This window comes from Emys orbicularis, chromosome 7 (genome assembly GCF_028017835.1).
Source record: "Emys orbicularis isolate rEmyOrb1 chromosome 7, rEmyOrb1.hap1, whole genome shotgun sequence".
In the NCBI taxonomy this organism is placed as follows: domain Eukaryota; kingdom Metazoa; phylum Chordata; order Testudines; family Emydidae; genus Emys; species Emys orbicularis.
In genome coordinates this window covers 32,916,058-32,937,361 of record NC_088689.1, presented here as the reverse complement: position 1 = coordinate 32,937,361, position 21,304 = coordinate 32,916,058, and the positions used below count along the sequence as shown (strand labels likewise).

The 21,304-nt window shown below is 44.0% G+C and overlaps 1 protein-coding gene across 1 annotated transcript in view; it reads left to right on the top strand.

The window, feature by feature from the left end:
• The window catches only part of LOC135881159 (protein FRA10AC1), a 65,779-nt gene that overhangs the window by 29,830 nt on the left and 14,645 nt on the right, over positions 1-21,304 (top strand). Inside the window, exon 8 of the mRNA XM_065407706.1 lies at positions 9,510-9,555. Coding sequence (XP_065263778.1) covers positions 9,510-9,555 — 46 coding nt within the window. The remainder of the gene's footprint in view (positions 1-9,509; positions 9,556-21,304) is intronic.

Below are 21,304 nucleotides of genomic sequence, written 5' to 3'. Positions count from 1 at the left end.
TTTGCAACTTTTTTCATGTAGCCCTCTATGCTTGAAACAGGCTCCCAATCCTTGTCTGCTTGGCATTCTCTTTCATCCATCAAATCCCTCTGTGTAAGCAACTTACTTCAAAAATATTTCTGACCTTGATTTCCTCACCAGTATTTGTTCCTTCTCATAAACTACTATGTGTCCTGTGTCTTGTAAGTTCTTTAGGACATCAAACTTGTCTTGTTCTGTATTGTAAAGTTTACAAATTCTTAAACTGCACAAGTTTATAGCTTTGTATAAATGAATAATAATAGTCATAATAAATCTGAGTTAGGCAGATCCCAGACCATTAAGAGCTTTAAAGAATGTAAACCAATTCCTTAAATTTTGCTTGAAAGTAAACACATAAAGGAATGGAGCAGTGATATAATTTGCTCATAATGATCAACTTCACTTGAGGTGGTCTGCTTCTTTCTGGTCAACCATAGGTGATAAATAAGCACAGTGGTCCCCAACCTTTTTCGTCTGGCGGGCGCCAGACGACGAGCCACAGAGGGCCGTGGCGGCAGACGAGCATCTGCCGAAATGCCGCCGACAAGCGGCAATGTCAATAGGCGTCGCCGCCGAAATGCTGCCGACAAGCAGCGTCATCCAGAGGTGTCGCTGCCGAAATGCCGCAGAAAATCGGCGGATGATCGTCCGCCGGCCAGTACGCGGGCGCACTTAGACGGCACCACGTTGGGGACCCCTGAATAAGCATTATGGGTCACTTGCATCTGGAGTATCCAGGGAATAGCTATGGGTTCAATAGGACCTCTAGTCTTAAAAGTCTTAAAACTACATTAATGAAGGGCAAATATGTATCTTGAATAGAGAGGGTCAATACATTCCCACTTATTCCTACAGATGCTTCTTCTGTTGCCAGCTAGCACCGCTTATCTCTTGTGTACATAACCATAAATCCCCTCCAGAACTGCTCTAGCACTGATGGCAACCATGGAATCTGTTTACAGGCAGGGCTCAGGTGTTTTTACCACAGAGTAGAGTAAGATGACACCGTACAGTAGAACCTCAGAGTTACAAACATCTTGGGAATGGAGGTTGTTTGTAACTCTGAAATGTTTGTAACTGAACAAAACATTATGGTGGTTCTTTCAAAAGTTTACAACTGAACAGTGACTTAATACAGCTTCGAAACTTTACTATGCAGAAGAAAAATGCTTCTTTCCCTTTATGTTTTTAGTAGTTAAAGTTTAACGCAGTACTGTACTGTATTTTTTGTTTGTCTGTTTGTCTCTGCTGCTGCCTGTTTGTGTATTTCCAGTTCCAAATGTCAGGTGTGGTTGACTGGTCAGTTAGTAACTCTGGTGTTTGTAACTCTGAGGTTCTACTGTAGAAAAAATGCCTGAGTCCTAGCCCTAGCAAAATTATAGCTACAATTTTGCCATTATAAACAAGGCCAGAGGAGCAGACAGATTGTAGAATCTGTGTTTCATACAATGTGAATTATGGAACTGAGCATCTAGATATTGGTGATACTGTAGCCCATTGCACCTTGCAGTTTTTTCTTAGTGGTCTGTAGATATTAATAGCATCATGTCCCTCTTACGTGTTTTTTTTGTGTGTGTGCACTACATGATGATGATACTCCATTTCCATATGACACTTTTGTATTTTTTCTGTCTGGTTTAACCTTTGATAAATGTTACAACATGCAGATAGCATCCTTTGAACTCAGTTGAGTTCCAATTCAGCCATCAACAGGAGCTCTATAATCTTTTGCTGTCAGCAGCTGTACTCTCAGTTGATAAATTGAAATTCTCCCAGATGCATTCCTAGGCTGCTTTCTGGGTTTTCCATTTAGCAGATTGTATTATGGGTACAGCATGTGAGCAGTTCTGTAATTAAGCAGTAAGTCAGGAGATGTGCATCATTAAGCTATTGGAGTTGCCTTGTGTTCATCGTGTATCAATGAGCTAAAAATGCACAATCTGGTCACTATTAGATTATGTTTAAAAAAATACTAGACACAGTTTGGGCATTGAAGGGACACTCAAGTGTTTTGTTTTTCTCAGAAAATGATTTGTAGCAAAACAGAAAATATCTTTTAAATGAATTATTACAATTAACAAAAAAGTAAAATTCATTCCCTGACAAACCTGCTATTTTCTTCCTAAAAGCTAGGAAATAAGAGAAATGAAGATAAGTAACAAACACATTCTGCATTGAAATAATTCAGAAAAGCACTAAATTTATATGGCAATTTTAGGTGAGTTTAAGTACGTATTAACTTGTTTTCAAACAAAATTATATTTACTTGACTCTCCAATCAGGCGCAGAGCCCTATAATGTAAATTGCTCTATAAACACACATAAATATGTGGTCCCTGGCCCAAGGAGTTTTAATTTTATGTGGTTGACATATTTATTTGGTCCAGGAATTTCAGATGAAGACACAGTATTGCCAAAATCATGAGTTGGTCCCCCTCAAGAGATCCAAATCATGAGGGTTTTTAAAAAAAATAATAGATGAAAAACCATTATTATTTTATTTTTTTTAACTGCCCCAGCTCATCCTGTGTGAGAGTGAGAGAGATATTTAAGTGTTTCCCACTTTCCCAAAAGTATTGGTCCTTGCTGCAGGGGCTCTCACCCCTACATCTGCCCATCTCCTGCCCAGCAATTGATCCTCACCCCCGCCCTCTATTCAGTTTGGCCTCATCAGCCTCACCTCCATTTGTTCAGCCTCCCATCTCGTCAGCCTCCAACCCCCACCATTAATTCAGTGCCCCCTCCCCTCTCAGCACAGTTCCCTCAGCCCTCACCGTCAGTTCAGTCCCCCCACTCTCTTCAGCCCCCCAACCTCACCTCTGTTCCTCCTAGGGTTCTTCATCCCCCCCTCCTACGCTTGTGTGGGGGCTCCAGCCGGCTTCTTTCTCCCCTATCCCGGTCTTGGGGGGTGGTGGCAACATGGGCTCTTCATCCCCCTTCTGCCCCTTTCCAGGCTAGAGGCTGTAGGGGTGAGGAGTAGAGGCATTGTCCTGCCCATATTTCTCACAGGAGGGGAAGGAGGAGGGAGCGGAACTGTGCTAGGCTGCTGTACTCTGCTCCCTCCTCCCCTCCTGTGAAAACAGTGAGTGGAGGGGAGAGACTTTGCCAGCTTCCAGCAGGGCTGAATTTCTCAAGGGGGCTGGAGCTTCTTGCATCATCGCCAGCCCAGCACCCTCCAAAATTCCATCATTCTGAAAGAAATCACAAGAGTTGGCAACACTGATTAGATAAAAATCACCCTCCTTCCAGGGAAATGCTGTGCTGCTGATCTCTGTTCTCCCGTCTCTGCTTTTTAATTAGCAGTGATCTTAGACCAGACTATTTCCTTCAGACTGTCCTCTCTCCCTCTGTGTATCCTGACATCAGCTTTCTTTCTTACAGTCTGGCCTTCTCACTAGACTCCCCCTAATACGTCAGGGAATGGTTTGATTTAAGGGTGGTGGACAGAAAAAGCAGGGAATGGTACGGAGAGCGATTTCTCAGGAAAAGGGGCCTGGATTATCTTCATATTAAATTCCTGGACAAAGTCTAGAAACAAAAAGAAATATAAGTTAGGGCAAGTCTACACTACAAAATTAAGTCGACCTAAGTTGTGTTGACGCACAGCCACTGCGGTAATTTAATAAGTTTTACATATCCACACTACGCTCCTTGTGTTGGCAGTGTGCATCCTCACGAAGGAGCGCTTGAACTGATTTAACTGCCAGTGAGGGGCATTGTGTGACGGTTTTTGAAAGGAAGCAACGCTGACACTGCGTCAGTCTAAGTGCATCAACTTACACGTTATGCCTCTCGCAGAGGTGGAGTTATTAGGTTGGTGTAGTGGGTGAATTACATCAGTGGAAGCTACATTTTAGTGTGGATGCTTAGCAGTGTAGTGTAGACAAGGCCTTAGATAAATGTAGTTTTGTTTTAACTCATGTAGGAGTGAGGTGGAAAATGGGATATTGAAACTTAACTAAAATATCTGTTTCACATTCCATTTCAACTTCCAGCGTTCTCCTCACTGTTTACAATGAAGAAAGAATTGTATTTCATTCTGCATTGCAATTCTTTCTCTCCTGATTTCTCTTACTTTTTGTCTGCTAGCAGGACATTTTAGACTTGTAGATCCGTGTCCACTGAATCAGATTCCATTTGATTCACATGATTCAATCCAACAATAAAAAAATCTGTAAGTTTCTTTTTATTGAGGGTATGTCTACACTACGAAATTAGGTCGAATTAATAGAAGCCGGTTTTATAGAAATCGGTTGTATACAGCCGATTGTGTGTGTCCCCACATAAAATGCTCTAAGTGCTCTAGTCGGCGGACCGCGTCCACAGTACCGAGGCTAGCGTCGACTTCCGGAGCATTGCACTATGGGTAGCTATCCCACAGTTCCCGCAGTCTCCGCCGCCCATTGGAATTCTGGGTTGAGATCCCAATGCCCGAATGATGCAAAACAGTGTCGCGGGGGGTTCTGGGTACATGTCGTCAGGCCCCTCCCCCTCCGTCAGAGCAACGGCAGACAATAGATTCGCGCCTTTTTACCTGGGTTACCTGTGCAGATAACATACCACGGCAAGCATGGAGCCCGCTCAGCTCAGCTCACCGTCACCATATGTCATCTGGGTGCCGGCAGACGTGGGACTGCATTGCTACACAGCAGCAGCAGCTAACTGCCTTTTGGTGGTAGACGGTGCAGCATGACTGGTAGCCTTCATCGGCGATCTGGGTGCTGGCAGCCGTGGGGCTGGCAGCCGTAGGGCTGCATTGCACCAGCCCTTGCCTTTTGCCTTTTGGCAGTAGATGGTTTATTACGACTGGTAACCGTCCTCGTCGTACAGCAGCGGCTGTCGATCATGGGCACCTGGGCAGACATGTTCAGTCCAGCAGTGGCTGGAACCTCCGTATGTCCCCCAGTCCCCCATCCTCCCAGTCATATTCTGCTGCCTTCACAATGATGATGATGGCTATCAGTCGTAGTATGCCATTTTCTGCCAAGCGCCCTGTTGGATCATCGCACATTAGCAGAGTCTTCCCTGAGCAGCAGATCGTGCAATAGGCCTGAAGGCTACTGCCAAGCGCCCAGTATTTGCTGCCAAGCACCCAGAAGATGCCGAGGGCTATCAGTCATGCTGCACCGTCGTCTTAAGATGTAAAAAATAGATTTGTTCTGTATTCATTTGCTTCCCCCCTCCCTCCGTCAAATCAACGGCCTGCTAAACCCAGACTTTTGAGTTCAATCTTTGGGGGGGGCCATTCTGTGTGACAGTTGTTTGTGTTTCTCCCTGATGCACAGCCACCTTTGTTGATTTTAATTCCCTGTACCTGTATGCCATGTCGTCACTCGCCCCTCCCTCCCTCCCTCCCTCCCTCCCCTGGTCTGTCAGATACTAGTTTCGCGCCTTTTTTCAGACCAGACGCCATAGCTAGCACTGGGATCGTGGAGCCCGCTCAGATCACCGCGGCAATTATGAGCACTATGAACACCACGCGCATTGTCCTGGAGTATATGCAGAGCCAGGACATGCCAAAGCAAAACCAGGACCAGCCGAGGAGGCGGTTGCAGCGCGGCGATGAGAGTGATGAGGAAATTGACATGGACATAGACCTCTCACAAGGCACAGGCCCCAGCAATGTGGAAATCATGGTGTTACTGGGGCAGGTTCATGCCGTGGAACGCCGATTCTGGGCCCGGGAAACAAGCACAGACTGGTGGGACCGCATCGTGCTGCAGATGTGGGACGATTCCCAGTGGCTGCGAAACTTTCGCATGCGTAAGGGCACTTTCATGGAACTTTGTGACTTGCTTTCCCCTGCCCTGAAGCGCCAGAATACCAGGATGAGAGCAGCCCTCACAGTTGAGAAGCGAGTGGCGATAGCCCTGTGGAAGCTTGCAACGCCAGACAGCTACCGGTCAGTCGGGAATCAATTTGGAGTGGGCAAATCTACTGTGGGGGCTGCTGTGATCCAAGTTGCCAGGGCAATGAAAGACCTGGTGATATCAAGGGTAGTGACTCTGGGAAATGTGCAGGCCATAGTGGATGGCTTTGCTGCAATGGGATTCCCAAACTGTGGTGGGGCCATAGACGGAACCCATATCCCTATCTTGTCACCGGAGCACCAAGCCACCGAGTACATAAACCGCAAGGGGTACTTTTCAATGCTGCTGCAAGCCCTGGTGGATCACAAGGGACGTTTCACCAACATCAACGTGGGCTGGCCGGGAAGGGTACATGATGCTCGCGTCTTCAGGCACTCTGCTCTGTTTCGAAAGCTGGAGGAAGGGACTTTCTTCCCGGACCAGAAAATAACCGTTGGGGATGTTGAAATGCCTATCGTGATCTTTGGGGACCCAGCCTACCCCTTAATGCCATGGCTCATGAAGCCGTACACAGCCAGCCTGGACAGGAGTCAGGACCTGTTCAACTACAGGCTGAGCAAGTGCCGAATGGTGGTGGAATGTGCATTTGGGCGTTTAAAAGCGCGCTGGCGCAGCTTACTGACTCGCTCAGACCTTAGCGAAAAGAATATCCCCATTGTTATTGCTGCTTGCTGTGCGCTCCACAATATCTGTGAGAGTAAGTGGGAGACATTTATGGCGGGGTGGGAGGTTGAGGCAAATCGCCTGGCCGCTGATTACGCGCAGCCAGACACCAGGGCGGTTAGAGGAGCACAGCATGGCGCAGTGCGCATCAGAGAAGCTTTGAAAAAGAGTTTTGTGACTGGCCAGGCTACGGTGTGAAACTTCTGTTTGTTTCTCCTTGATGAACCCTCCGCCCCTCCCCCCCCACCCGGTTAACTCTACTTCCCTGTAAACCAACCACACCACCCTCCCCTACCCTCCCCCCTTCGAGCACCACTTGCAGAGGCAATAAAGTCATTGTTACTTCACATTCATGCATTCTTTATTAATTCATCACACAACTAGGGGGATAATTGCAAAGGTAGCCCGGGATGGGTGGGGGAGGAGGAAAGGAAAAGGACACACTGCAGTTTAAAACTTTAACTCTTATTGAAGGCCAGCCTTCTGATGCTAGGGCAATCATCTGGGGTGGAGTGACAGGGTGGCCGGAGGCCCTCCCCCCCCGTGTTCTTGGGCGTCTGGGTGAGGAGGCTATGGAACTTGGGGAGGAGGGCTGTTGGTTACACAGGGGCTGTAGCGGCGGTCTCTGCTCCTGCTGCCTTTCCTGCAGCTCAACCATACGCTGGAGCATATCAGTTTGATGCTCCAGCAGCCGGAGCATCGACTCTTGCCTTCTGTCTGCAAGCTGACGCCACCTATCATCTTCAGCCCGCAACTTGCTCCGTTCATCCCGCGATTCAGCACGCCACCTCTCCTCTCGTTCATATTGGGCTTTTCTATAATCAGTCATTGACTGCCTCCACGCATTCTGCTGTGCTCTGTCAGCGTGGGAGGACATCTGTAGTTCTGTAAACATGTCATCTCGTGTCCTTCGCTTTCTCTTTTTAATCTTCACTAGCCTCTGTGAAGGAGAAACATTTGCAGCTGGTGGAGGAGAAGGGAGAGGTGGTTAAAAAAGACACATTTTAGAGAACAATGGGTACACTCTTTCACGTTAAATTTTGCTGTTCACATTACACAGCACATGTGCTTTCGTTACAAGGTCGCATTTTTCCTCTTATATTGAGGGTCTGCCGGTTTGGTGTGAGAGATCACTCACGCAGTGCCGGCCACAGATTTCAGCTTGCAGGCAGCCATGGTAAGACACAGTCTTTTGGCTTTTTTAACCTTCTTAACATGTGGGAATGGTTTCAAACAGTAGTGCTCTCATTTCCCATACCAAGCACCCGTTGGGTTGGCCATTTAAAATGGGTTTGCAATGTAAAAGGAGGGGCTGCGGTTTCAGGGTTAACATGCAGCACAAACCCAACTAATTCCCCTCCCCCACACCCAATTCTCTGGGATGATCACTTCACCCTTCCCCCCACCACGTGGCTAACAGCGGAGAATATTTCTGTTCAGCAGAGCAGGAAGGTGCACCTCTGAATGTCCCCTTAATAAAATTGCCCCATTTCAACCAGGTGAACGTGAATGATATCACTCTCCTGAGGATAACAAAGAGCGATCAGGAATGGATGTTGTCTGCATGCCAGCAAACACCGGGACCATACGCTGCCATGCTTTGTTATGCAATGATTCCAGACTACGTGCTACTGGCCTGGCGTGGTAAAGTGTCCTACCACGGCGGACGGGATAAGGCAGCCCTCCCCAGAAACCTTTTGCAAAGGCTTTGGGAGTACATGAAGGAGAGCTTTCTGGAGATGTCCCTGGAGGATTTCCGCTCCATCCCCATACACGTTAACAGACTTTTCCAGTAGCTGTACTGGCCGCGATTGCCAGGGCAAATTAATCATTAATCATTAAACACGCTTGCTTTTAAACCATGTGCAATATTTACAAAGGTACACTCACCAGAGGTCCCGTGTGCCCTCAGGGTCTTCGGTGAGTTCGGGGGTTACTGGTTCCAGGTCCAGGGTGACAAACATATCCTGGCTGTTGGGGAAACCGGTTTCTCCGCTTCCTTGCGGCTGTGAGCTATCTACATTTCCTCCATCCTCCTCTTCCGAACCCTCTTCCCTGTGTGTTTCTCCAGTGAGGGAGTCATAGCACATGGTTGGGGTAGTGGTGGCTGCACCCCCTAGAATGGCATGCAGCTCCGCGTAGAAGCAGCATGTTTGCGGCTCAGGCCCGGACCTTCCGTTTGCTTCTCTGGCTTTGTGGTAGGCTTGCCTTAGCTCCTTAATTTTCACGCGGCACTGCTGTGCGTCCCTGTTATGGCCTCTTTCCTTCATGGCCTTGGAGACCTTTTCTAATAATTTGCCATTTCGTTTACTGCTTCGGAGTTCGGCCAGCACTGATTCATCTCCCCATATGGCGAGCAGATCCCGTACCTCCCGTTCTGTCCATGCTGGAGCTCTTTTGCGATCCTGGGACTCCATCACGGTTACCTGTGCTGATGAGCTCTGCGTGGTCACCTGTGCTCTCCACGCTGAGCAAACAGGAAATGAAATTCAAACGTTCGCGGGGCTTTTCCTGTCTACCTGGCCAGTGCATCTGAGTTGAGAGTGCTGTCCAGAGCGGTCACAATGAAGCACTGTGGGATAGCTCCCGGAGGCCAATAACGTCGAATTCCGTCCACACTACCCCAATTCCGACCCCCTAAGGCCGATTTTATCGCTAATCCCCTCGTCGGAGGTGGAGTAAAGAAACCGGTTTAAAGGGCCCTTTAAGTCGAAAGAAAGGGCTTCGTCGTGTGAACGTGTCCAGGCTTAATTCGATTTAACGCGGCTAAAATCGACCTAAACTCGTAGTGTAGACCAGGCCTGAGTGAGGGATTAATATTTTATTTAACAGAGCTAAACAAGGGAACAGTGCTAAAGGGCAGCAAGCAGTTGAAATTAATTTTTTAAATTTTGTATGTCTTCTGAATTTATTTGACTGTTCAGAACCTAATTTCAGTTTTTATCTTTATCACAGTTTGGATTTAGATGGCGACATGAGAAAGAAGTAGTTTCAGGAAAAGGTAATATTGCCTTTCTTGTATTACAGTTCTTACTTGGTTAGTTATTTTTGGTGGGTTTTTTTGCTATCTTGTTTGTGACAGTGGCGGTATAGATGAAAGTTTTCCAAAATGTTGACAATAATGTGTAATAATTCTTAGCACTTCTTGCATTATATCATTTTACATCTTCAGAGTGCTCACTCATCTACATCAGTAATGACTTACGAAAATCTGTGCTTTGTTTTCACCTTGCAGAATATTTGCAGCAAAAAAACTTTATACTGGTTTTGCCAACGTGAAATTTCATGCTCATTGATCTTAAATGGCACTGGCCAATAGCTGGTGGTTCTGCACTACTTAATTATTCAGTGATGTTTATAGTTAAGGTTGCCCAACACTTCCCAGTATAAGACCCTGTTTTTAGGTGCTTATTATTTTGCCAGACTTCAACCATTTAGGTTAAAATGTCTTATGCAAGGTGTCTGCCTCAGGCTGAATTGCTTTGGTAAATTTCAGTAAAAATGGTTTTATTTTCCAAGAATGAGATTAGGAAAAATAAGGGATTTTTGTCCATATGTTTAAACAAAACAAAACAAAAATTCTCACAACCATTTCATTGAGACACTCTAGGTCTCCATGGTTTGGAGTAAGGATTTGAAATTTGACCGATGGGTGGCCTTTTGTCTGGGAGCCCTTCGCTGCTCTTGTGGAAAAATTGACAAAATTTGGCCTTTGGAAAAGCTCAGTTTGCATATGCTCTCTAGAGTTTTGCTTGAGTTTGGAAGCCCGATTCTCTAAAGATCCTGTTAGCACATAGCATGCTTTCGGCCAGGGCTACAGGGGCTGAGAAGAACTATCCCTGCAATTGCTCCTGGCTGCTGCCAGATATTGTGGTGCCAGGCACAAGAAATGAGAGCAGTGAGACTTTCTGTCCTATGTGCTCAGTGCTCCCTCTGCTGGCACTTAGACAGCATGGAGGAAGAATTAACCTGGCGTGAATACAAAGGACCAAGAACTGGGACCTCTGTGTGTGTATGTGTGTTTGGGGCGGTATGAAGGGAGTAAATTGTGACAAGGAGACTGGGGTTCAGGGCTGGGACATGGTGGGGGCAGGAGATTGGGACTGGGAGGGAAATCTGAGAATGGATAAGGAATTTAGATGGAGGAGCCTGGGACTAGCCGAGCAACAAGACTATGAGAGAGACTGGAACGAGGAGGCTAGGGTGGGGAGAAAATGGGAAGCTGGATGGGAAGCTATGAGGGGAAGACTAGAACTAGAATGAGGAGTCTCAGGGACTGGGACTAGCTGGATGAGGAGATTTAGATGGGGAAGTTGGGTGTGGGGTGGGAGGATGGATGGATGAGGAGCAGAGGAGGGCGAGGGAGGAGACAGGACTGGGACAGAAGTGATTGGGTTTGGGAGGAACCAGGGCAGAGAGGTCTATGACCACTAGAGAACACTGCTTTTCAGAGCCTGGAATGAAACCCAAGGTTTCTATGTTAGAGTATTTCTCTTCTGTCAGCAAAAATATGTAAAACCCACTGGCAGAGTATGTATCTCCCCCTCTACCACTTGGCCACATAGAGATTGATAGCATAATACTGCTGTAAGTTACTCTGTTAGCTCAAAAGGCAGAGAGGACTGTGCTGTGGATCTAACAGATCCAGTGTTGGTAATGACCCATACAGATGTCAATATGATCCCACAAGATGGAATTTCTGTTTTTTCATTTTTTTTAAAAAAACTAGGAAATTACATCCTCCCCCCAAATAGCAGACTGTTGTGGTTGCAAAGTCAAACACTCAAAAACTAAAAAATGCCAGAATTAAAGATCCCTGTGCAACCTTAATTTAACACCCTTGTTTGTATATATTGATGTCATGTGGAAAAAATAGTATGCGATCATGTAATTATTATAATGCAGCTATATGTACACAAGGGGGCCAAATTCAGATTGCATGCGTAATTGTAATTTTGACATTTCCTAACATTTGGCTACTTGACCTCACAACCTTAATATTCTTTTAACTTTTTGTGTTTAAGTATTTATATTACAGTAGTATGTAGAGGCCGTAGTCAAGGATCCCCTTGTGCCTGGTGCTACATATAATAGACAGTTCAATCCTAAGGAGCTAACAAATTCGGGGCATGTGAATGTTTTGCATATCTGGCACGTAAATACCGTGCAATGCCGGCTACAAAAGTGCCAGGAGAATGCCTGTTCTCACTTTCTGGTAACACTGTAAATAAGAAGTGGGCAGCATTATCTCCTGCAAATGTAACCAAACTTGTTTCTCTTAGCGATTGGCTGAACAAGAAGTAGGACTGAGTGGACCTGTAGGCTCTGAAGTTTTACAGTGTTTTGGTTTTGAGTGCAGTTATGTAACAAAAAATCTACATTTGTAAGTTGCACTTTCACGATAGATTGCACTACAGTACTTGAATGAGGTAAATTAAAAAATACTATTTCTTTTGTTTATCATTTTTACTGTGCAAATATTTTTAATAAAAATCCTTATGACTAGAGGCCTTCAAGGAAGGTTTAGATTCTTTGTGTGTTGACTAAATGATACTAAAGCATATGAAGAGATTTATTTCCTAAATACTAAAACCACTGAGATATCTTTGAGTAGGAACTGTGAGTTTTCAGCAACTGTGCAAACCTACATCTACTCTACATTATGACCTAGTATGATAAATATAAAGATAAAACAGTAAAATCAGTTTTAAATAAGTAAGAGTTGGCTTTTACTTTTGTTCTGGGGGTATATATGGATGCTTTAAAATCTCTGTAATCTCATTTTTTTTACCTGACTCCACCTGATACTCAGAAGCTAATCTGCCAAAATATCTTCAAAAACAAATTATTTCAAAATGCATCAATTATATCAAAATAAATTTCAGTAGACTAAGTTAGTTATGGTACATAAATAAGGGGATGAACATACTCATTCAGGTTATTGGTAATATTTGTGTAGCATCTATAACAAAATGGCTGTGACTTGAACAATAGGAAATGGATGGGCATGGTATTCTCTGCAAAGTTTGCTGGATGTAGGCTGTTTGGAATATACTAGTGAAGAGTGTTGCAAAGGCAGGCTTATAAGGGAGACACTATCATGTCAAAGGGACTATCAAGTATTTACCAAACAGTGTTTCTTCCTTGAGTACCGGTCCCTATGTGTATTCCACATACGTGTACACATGTGCTCCATGTACCTGAAGATGGAGGATTCTTGAAAGTGGTATCTGTTGGTCTGCTCATGTACCTTTGGTCTCCTTTATCTCCTCCAACTGAGGAGATAAAGGGCAGAGCAGACTGACTGCCTCTCCAGTTCCTTCTTACTGCCACATGGCCTGTGTCAGAACCTTTCAATATCTGGAGATTCATCTTCCTCAGTTTATTCTTTGGTCATACATATATGTTAGGTAAGAGGATCAGCAGAGGAAGATGTGAAGGTCCATCAGCCTTCCTCCACCACCGATAAGAGCAATGTTATAACATTCAGATTTGCTTCTTGATAAAATTAAACATAGAGTGAGGAGACTATTTTATTTTCTGGAATGCAGTATACAAAATTGGTCATATCAATGTCTAAATCACGGTAATATAATAATTTGTGTTTTCTAATAGTCTAATATTTTATTAATTTTAATAGCTGTTTTATCACGAGCAGATGTTGAAAAGTTACAACTATGGCTGTGTATATTCTGGAACACTCAGTTTATATTGAAATTCATTAAATGGGCCCTGATATTTAGTTTACAGAGTCACCCAACAAACTTGTTCATGATTGGGAAATGTCAGGAGAGGCAGCATGATCCAGTGGACAGAGCACACTGGTCTAGAAGGCAGGAGATCAGGATTCTATTCTTGGCTCTACTGCTGACTTTCTCTGTGAATCTAAGCAAGTTACTTCACTTCTCTGTCCCTTTGTTTCCTCTCCCACCTACTGTCTGTCTTGTTAGTTTAGATTGTAAGCTCTTCAGAGCAGGGACTGCCTCCTACTATGTGTTTGTACAGCACCTAGCACAATGGGGCTCAATCTGAGTTGGGTAGATGCTACTGTAAAACAAATAGTAACCATTAGTAACATAAATCCTTTGTTGGAATTATACCACTTGGGGATTCCTCTAAGCAAGGTGAATCTCCAACTGGCTATTTAAGTCTTGGCATAGTGCAAAGAGGATGGAACAGAGCACATTTGGCCAATTTGCTTTTTAATGGCAATTAGTGTACCTAGTGATGTTAGGCCTGTTGGAGTTCCTCACAGTCCTCTACATTTAACTAACCTGAACATTTTAGGTTGTAAACAAGTTTTAGTGTTTCACTATTCTATAAAGGAAAACAAGGATTAGCAAACATTTTCTGGAGCTGAGAAACATGTCATTGTACGGACTCTAAGAGGTCAGTATTTATTATTGATACCGGGCAAAATCACATCAGTATCTGCTCTTAAGTAATTAAACAAGCAAGAGAGTTCCATGTTCCATGTTGCATCATGTGGCCATGTTTGCAATTCTAGGGGGTATCCCGGTTAGGCTGTTGGTGTTCAGAGACCACTGCTTATTATGTTGAGCAGTATTGTCTTATTGCTTCCTTGCACTCCCCTGCCTGTGTCCCTCTGTTGTCTTGTCTTATACTTAGGGCTTGTCTACACTGCAAATTTCTCGCTCAGGGGTGTGAAAAAACACCCCCCTGAGTGCAGCAAGTTTCAGCGTTGTAAAGCACCAGTGTAGACAATGCACCAGTGCTGGGAGCTGTGCCCCTCGTGGAAGTGATTCTGCCGCGACCACACAAGCCATGTTAAAGCGCTGCCGCGGCAGTGGTTTAGTGTTGCCAGTGTAGACTAGCCCTTAGATTGTAAGCTCCTTGGGGTTGGGGATCATCCTTATATTCTGTTTGCACAGCGCCTACCACAGTCCATGACTACAGCTACTAGGTGCTATAGTAATACACATAAATAATAATACAAAAAGAGACAAGGTGGGTGAAATATCTATCACTTATTGGACTAATGTCTGTTGGTGAAAGAGACAAGCTTTTGAGTTCTACAGAGCTCTTCTTCAGGTTGTCATTTTCTTCTGATGACCTGAAGAAGAGCTCTGTGGAGCTTGAAAGCTGTCCAACAGACGTTAGTCCAAGAAAAGATATTACCTCTCCCACCTTGTGTGTCTCGTATCTTGGGACCAATACAGCTACATAACACTGTAATCAATAATAAAAAAAAAGTCACTTAAATGAATGGTCTTCAGAGGCCATGGATGTAAAAGGAAATCTTGGTATATAGGTAGGCTAGTTAAGCAATATATCAGAGCAGCAAAAGATGGGTATAATAAACATGGGGGAAACAAGAGTTAGATCTCTTTGCATAAGGAGAAAATCCTTATGACTAAGGCCTTCAAGGAATAGGAACCAAAGTTCATGGATAGTAGCTACACTGTCACATGCTTAGTAGAATAAGCACTTCCTTCCTTTGCTGACAAGAATGCTTCACAGTATAAGGATTGGGAGAACATTAGTTCTCACTGATCCAAACTGAAATAATTCATTTTTGGAGGAAGTGGTCCTTTCAGTAACTAGGTTTGAGAATTACAGCATTTCAACTGCCCCAGTCCTGCTCTAGGAAGGACACAACGCCCTGTAGCTGGAATTCATAGACATGCTTTCTCTCAAAAAATGAATCCACAAATAGGAATTTATATGTTAGGCATTTATAGGAATGCTTTTCTGCACTAGAATTTGTGCACTAAAGTGATTATTCTCAACTGCAAAGTTTAATTTGTCTATTCACTACATATAAGAAAAATCAGGAATCATATTATTTGCAAGTGACTGATTTCTGAGAAGTATATGTAATGTGTTTTTTATAATGTTTGTGTGAATGATTTTATTTTCCATCTTTATAAGTCATGCAAGCAGAAGTGGACTAAGACAGGAATAGGAACGACGAGAAAGCATATAGGCTGTTTGTATCACTTCAAAAATACCAGATGTATCAAATAGCCTATAACTGGAATTATAAATATACTTCTTAATATTTTAGAACTATATCTAACATTGTCTTATGCAGAAGGTGCAGCACTTTAGTTAAAAATAAAGTAATCTTAATTGTAGATGGAGGTTAGTTGCCTTAATTTCTGAATAATTGAACTGGCATTCTTGTTGATCAGTATGTTCAGTAAATAGATCTTTTTATTATGTAGTTTAGTTCTCTTAGGCCTGTTATTATAGTAGCCTTATTCATTTTTTATAATAATCTCACACTCTGTGGGAGAGAGCATGAATTTTATTAGTAAATATTAAGTAATCTGTTTAATGAAGTAAAGAATAGGAGTGATAAAGACAGTAGACAAGCATTATTCGTGGACAGCAAAATCATAAGTGCCTAATTTTTTCAAAATTGTATGTTGTGCATCTGATGGTCATGTATGCATTGTACTGTATCTTATAGTTTGTAGTTTTAAATCTGCAAATGTAACCTTCATACTTCTAATTTTCTGATATGTTTTCAAGTTTAAATATTAATTTGTAACTTTATGGTTACGTTTCTGGTGGTGGAGTACAGAAAATCTTAATGCAGTAAATGTGCCCTAAACATTCAGTAGGATAACTGTACTTAAGAAAAAAAAATTAAAAACCCTTTGTATAAGTGTCTGTAAATGGAGATTTTTTTCAACGGTTTCATATTTTATATTTGGCCTTGCATATTCATTAACATGTAGTAGAAAATTCAAAACGTATTTAAAACCATTCTTTCCTAAATGTTAATTAAAAGATTAATGCTTATTCCATAGAGACAACTGTAACTTAAGCAGCATTGAGCAATAATACACTTCACCACAAAGGGGCACAAGAATTCAGTATTATACAGGGACTGTTTTTTCAGATCTAGTTCTTTGATATACTCTTTTGAAACAAGTGATTATCCCTAACTTTTTTTCCCCTTCATGCAAGATGTTTGTTTTGGCTAGGATTCTCAAATTTCCTGCAGTGAAGCAACAAGGTATATTTGTAAATGGGAGTACAACTCTGTTTTGCATCTACCTGCTTAGCTATGAATATTTGCTAAATAGTCTAAAAAGGGGTGACTTTTGTAGCACTGTTAACATATAAGCTTGACACGTCCTTATTAAGGACATGAAAATAGTGATTGATATTCAGTTTTTCCTACGGTTTGGATTTTTTTTTTTTTGAAGCAGATCCATTAGGCCTTGTACCTTTATCTATTTTCTCTTGTATATATTGACCTATTGACCATTAATAATTGTAATATATATGCCCAATTTCAGTGACAGACTATACAAAACAGATTTTCACATCTTTTAACTGTGATCACACACCAGCGCAGAGTTCATACTTTAAACTTTTACTATTTTTTTGTAATGTAAGAGAGAAATTTTTTTGACTGATATATAGTAGGAAATGTTAACACTTTTCAATGGCTGTATTTGTCTTCTTGCCAACGCCCAAGTTTCAGATACAAAATGGCCTAGGTAGGTCAACTGCAGATAGATAAACCAAGAGATGCATTAAACTATAATGGAAGTATATTTGGCTCCCAGAATAAAAGCTTACACCTTCAATGAGCATTTGTAGTTAAGAGAAATGGTTATATGTCCCAATTGTTAATAGAGGAAGTACATGTAACTATATCATAGTTAGCTAGTTATAATAATTACATAATTATGCTGTAGAAACAAACATGTAGAGATAAAAATATGCATTGTAAGCCTTGTAAACTAAATGTACCAAAATGGCTAATGGCCCTAAATATTTTGTTTTTAAAAGTGCAAAGGTTTTGTAGTATGCACTATATCTATTTCTATATATCTATATATAGTATTACCAGCTACACAACAACATAATCAGCATACACAATAACCCCAAACATCATTCTGAAGCCTTGAATATCTGATGAGTCAGTGTGAAATGATGGAAACAGGTACACACATGATTACTTGTAGTTTAGAATATAACCAGGTTCAATGATCACTGGGATTCATGGTCTGTCACCTAACAACTTCCACATGTAATCTGAGGTTTCACCAGCATTTCACCAGCAAAGTGAACAGAGGTGATGTGTAACTATTCATAGAAGTGGGGGGGGGGCACAATTTTTAAAGGTTCTGGTGTGAACCCTGGCAGTAGAAGCGATGCACGGGGAGGAGCACACCATATGGCCTCGTGGGCTGCAGCCGTGTAGTCACTCACTGCACCTTCTTTAGTGCAATGCAGAGCAGCTTCCTAGCACCATCCAGCTCAGAGCCAGCTCCTGGCCAGCCCCACCTTTGGCCATAGGCTCCCGGTCCTGCCTGGATTTTGGCCGCAGGATCCCAGACCCCCGGGCTCCATTCCTGGCTCCTTGATGGACTCTGTGAGCTTGGACAAGGCAGCTGGGCCCAGTTCTTAGGACTGCAGGTGCAGCCCCTGCACAGATGCATGCCCGCACCCCTCTGTATAATGGGGGAGACCTGCCTTGCTCCCAGCGGTGCACTGTGGTTTATAAAGTGTTTTGAGACTCTCGGAGAGATACTGCTGGAGCAGGGCAAGCTAATTGCTGTGCCCTGTGAGCCAGCCTCTGAGGCCATCCATGCTGCACTGAGACCTTCCAGATTTCTGCCAGCCTAGGGGTAGCTCTGGACACCCTTCATTCCTGAGGCAGTGCCCCTCCATCCATTCCCCACCTTCGGCAGGTAGCTCAGGCTATCCAGTGCAGGCTGAGCTCCTGTGCCCTGTCTGTACCCGTCAGCTCTGCATTCAGGGGCACATGCAGGAGGCCGCCCTATCTGGCTGCTGTTGTCTGCGGAAGGGCAGGTGATGGCAGGAGGCACCTCAACCCCAGGATGGCATTGGTGCCACTGGCAGGGAAAGGAAGGAGCCAAGCTGCACTGGACCCTTCACCGTACTCTCCCTGGGCTGGGGTTCGGTGTCGTCTCCTCCTCTTCCTCCTCTCTGCCAGATCCTCTCTGAGGCTCATGAGGGTCCCAGTGCAGCCTCCTTAACACCTTCCTGCCTGCACTTCAGCCTGGGAACAGGAGGTGACTGGGCTATGTCAGGGTCCAGCAGCAGCCTGTGTCAGTGGCCAGCAGTGCTGTCTGGGCAGGAAGGGACGGGACTGCTTCCAGCTGCAGGGGAGGAAGTGGGAAGGGGTAAGCTCTGCAAAGACACGGGCCGGGGCAGCTCCTGGGCAAGGCAAAGGGAATGATGGGGGCTGCCCTCACTAGATGGTTCTGAGCAGAGGCAATGTGTAACTGTTATAGTGGGGAAGGGGGGGAACAATTTAAAGATTCTGGTGTGAGCCCTGGCAGATATCGGGGGGGGGAGAGGAGGGAACACGTGACCCCGTGGGACCCCACCACGCATCGCCTCTGAAAGTGAATATGGTGTTGCCTACAAAGTATTCTGTGAGAAAACAGACTATGATATTCAAATTAGATCATATTATAAATGGACATTATGTAATATAACTACTTCTTAAAAGATCTTTTTCATGAAACCTAGGCTGAATAGTGCCATATTATTGAACCGTTTGAGATCTCATTCAGTTATATGCAAGGTTAAAACACTAAATCACTGGAGACATTCTACTTAAATCACAAATAAAATTTGTAAACGTGAAATAGTATGATATGAAATGTCATTTTCGCTACTAAATACTAGAGGTACTGAAATCTTAATTTTGATACAAAGCTGGACAGAAAAATCAGAAATATTTAAAATCAGTTACAATGTTTTATATTTTGGGTAATAGCTTTTATACAACAAGATAATTAAATAAGAAAATTCCAAATATTTTAATTAATTTGAGCACAGCATGGTCTGATAATGCACTCTGTGTTTTGTTAGACTTTACTGATGATGCATAATAGGGAAGTTATTACAGTTGCATGTGATAGAACCTAAGTTCCCTCTAGGCTGCGCAGCAGGCTATCAAGGGCTGCGCAGGTGGGGAGAGGTGCCTCTCCCCCAGCCCCAGAGCAGTCGCGGCCGGGGAAAGGCGCCTCTCCACTGGCCCCAGCCCCAGAGCTGCTGTGTCCGGGGACAGGCTCCTCTCCCCCGGCCCCGCACCGGAGCTGCCGCGGCCAGGTAGAGGTGTTCTTCCCCGGGCTGCTGTGGTGAGAGAGGGCTGTTGGGAGTCCTCTCTCCCCACCGCAGCCCCAGGGCAGCCTGCACCCCAAGCCACTCATCCCCCCCAGAGCCCGCAATCCCAGCTGGAGCCCTCAGTCCTTGCACCCCAACCCTCTGCCCCAGTCCTGAGCCCCCTCCTGCATCCTGACCCCCTCATCCCTGGCCCCACCCCAGAGCCCTCACCCCCCCGCACCTCATCCCTTTGCCCCAGCCCTAAGCCCCCTTCTGCATTCTGACCCCCTCATCCCTGGCCCCCCCCAAACCCCTCATCCTCGGCTCCACCCCAGAGCCCGCACCCCCAGCCAGAGCCCTCACCCCCTGCACCCTTCCATACTCTGAACCCCTCGGCCCCACCGCGCCACACATCACCTCCATATTGGTGCACATAACAAAATTCATTCCGCACATAGATGTAAAAAATTAGAGGGAACATTGGATAGAACTTGTTTATACCTTGTTATAAACCTAGGAAACGACAATAGATAAAAACTACATCAAAAGAACATTGTTTAGGTTAAAAAATCATGCACTCAAAAGTTAGGAAATGCCAGAATTTAGGTTGCCAGTGTCATTTTGCCGGTGTGTGTGTGTTTGCATTATGATACAAGCTTTAATTACATGATCACATGCTGTTTTTTCCATGAGACCCTGACCTGATTCAGTATATAGGATGAATAGTGCACAGAGAATAAATCAGGATTGTATGGAGCATGAAGCTGCTTTTAGGATCCCTGCTTTATTTGCTCTAGAAGTTGGAATATGTGTAGAGAAAAGGGTAGGGGGATGGCAGGAAGTGAGAATGGTCTTGTGGGTAAGGCAGGGGAATGCCACAGTCCTATGCCTCTCTCTCCCACCATCTTCCTATCTGGTGCAGAGCGACTCTTTTAAACTTAAATGTTGTTGGTGGCCTCTAATTGCATATTCCTTACTTTCTGGATGCCTGACTTGAAACATCTGGGGTTGGGTAATGTAACCATGTTGAGCACTGAAAAGAATAAGTGTAGTCAATTGGAGCTGTAGATGCTGAAAACTTCTGTCAATAAGGCACTGTGGGGTGAAGGAATGAGCCCAGGATTAGTATTTATGAGATCCTGAGTTCTAATCCTGGCTCTGCCACTGACTCACTGCATGTCCTCAGACAAGTCTTGGTCTCAGTTTCCTCATCGGTAAAATGGGGATAATAATGCTCTCATCTCACAGCAGAGATAAATCCATTAATGTTTGTGAAGCATTCAGATACTATGATGATAAGCGCTCTAAAAAAAGGCCAGGAAAAAATGGATAATTCTGTATTCAGTACAGGATTTGGATGGTGTGTAGTAAATAAGGCGAGGGACGCTAACTGAATGATGAAGAGATAACATTCTTTTAATGTAGTTTTTATGTATGTAACATTTGAGTTTGCTGACTGCATGAAATCTTCAGTGTTTCCAGACACTACCTTTAAAAGAGATGCTAGTTGGTAATAAAACTGATGCATGTGACTATTGTCTATGCCTGTGGGGGATTGTGGTTTTTGGAGTCATGAAACATAGTTGTAGCTAACTTCCAAAAAAACTGGCTGTTTTCTATGATACATGATATAAACTGCTGCTTACTTGTTCCTTCTTTATGACCAAAAAAAAAAGACACCTTTT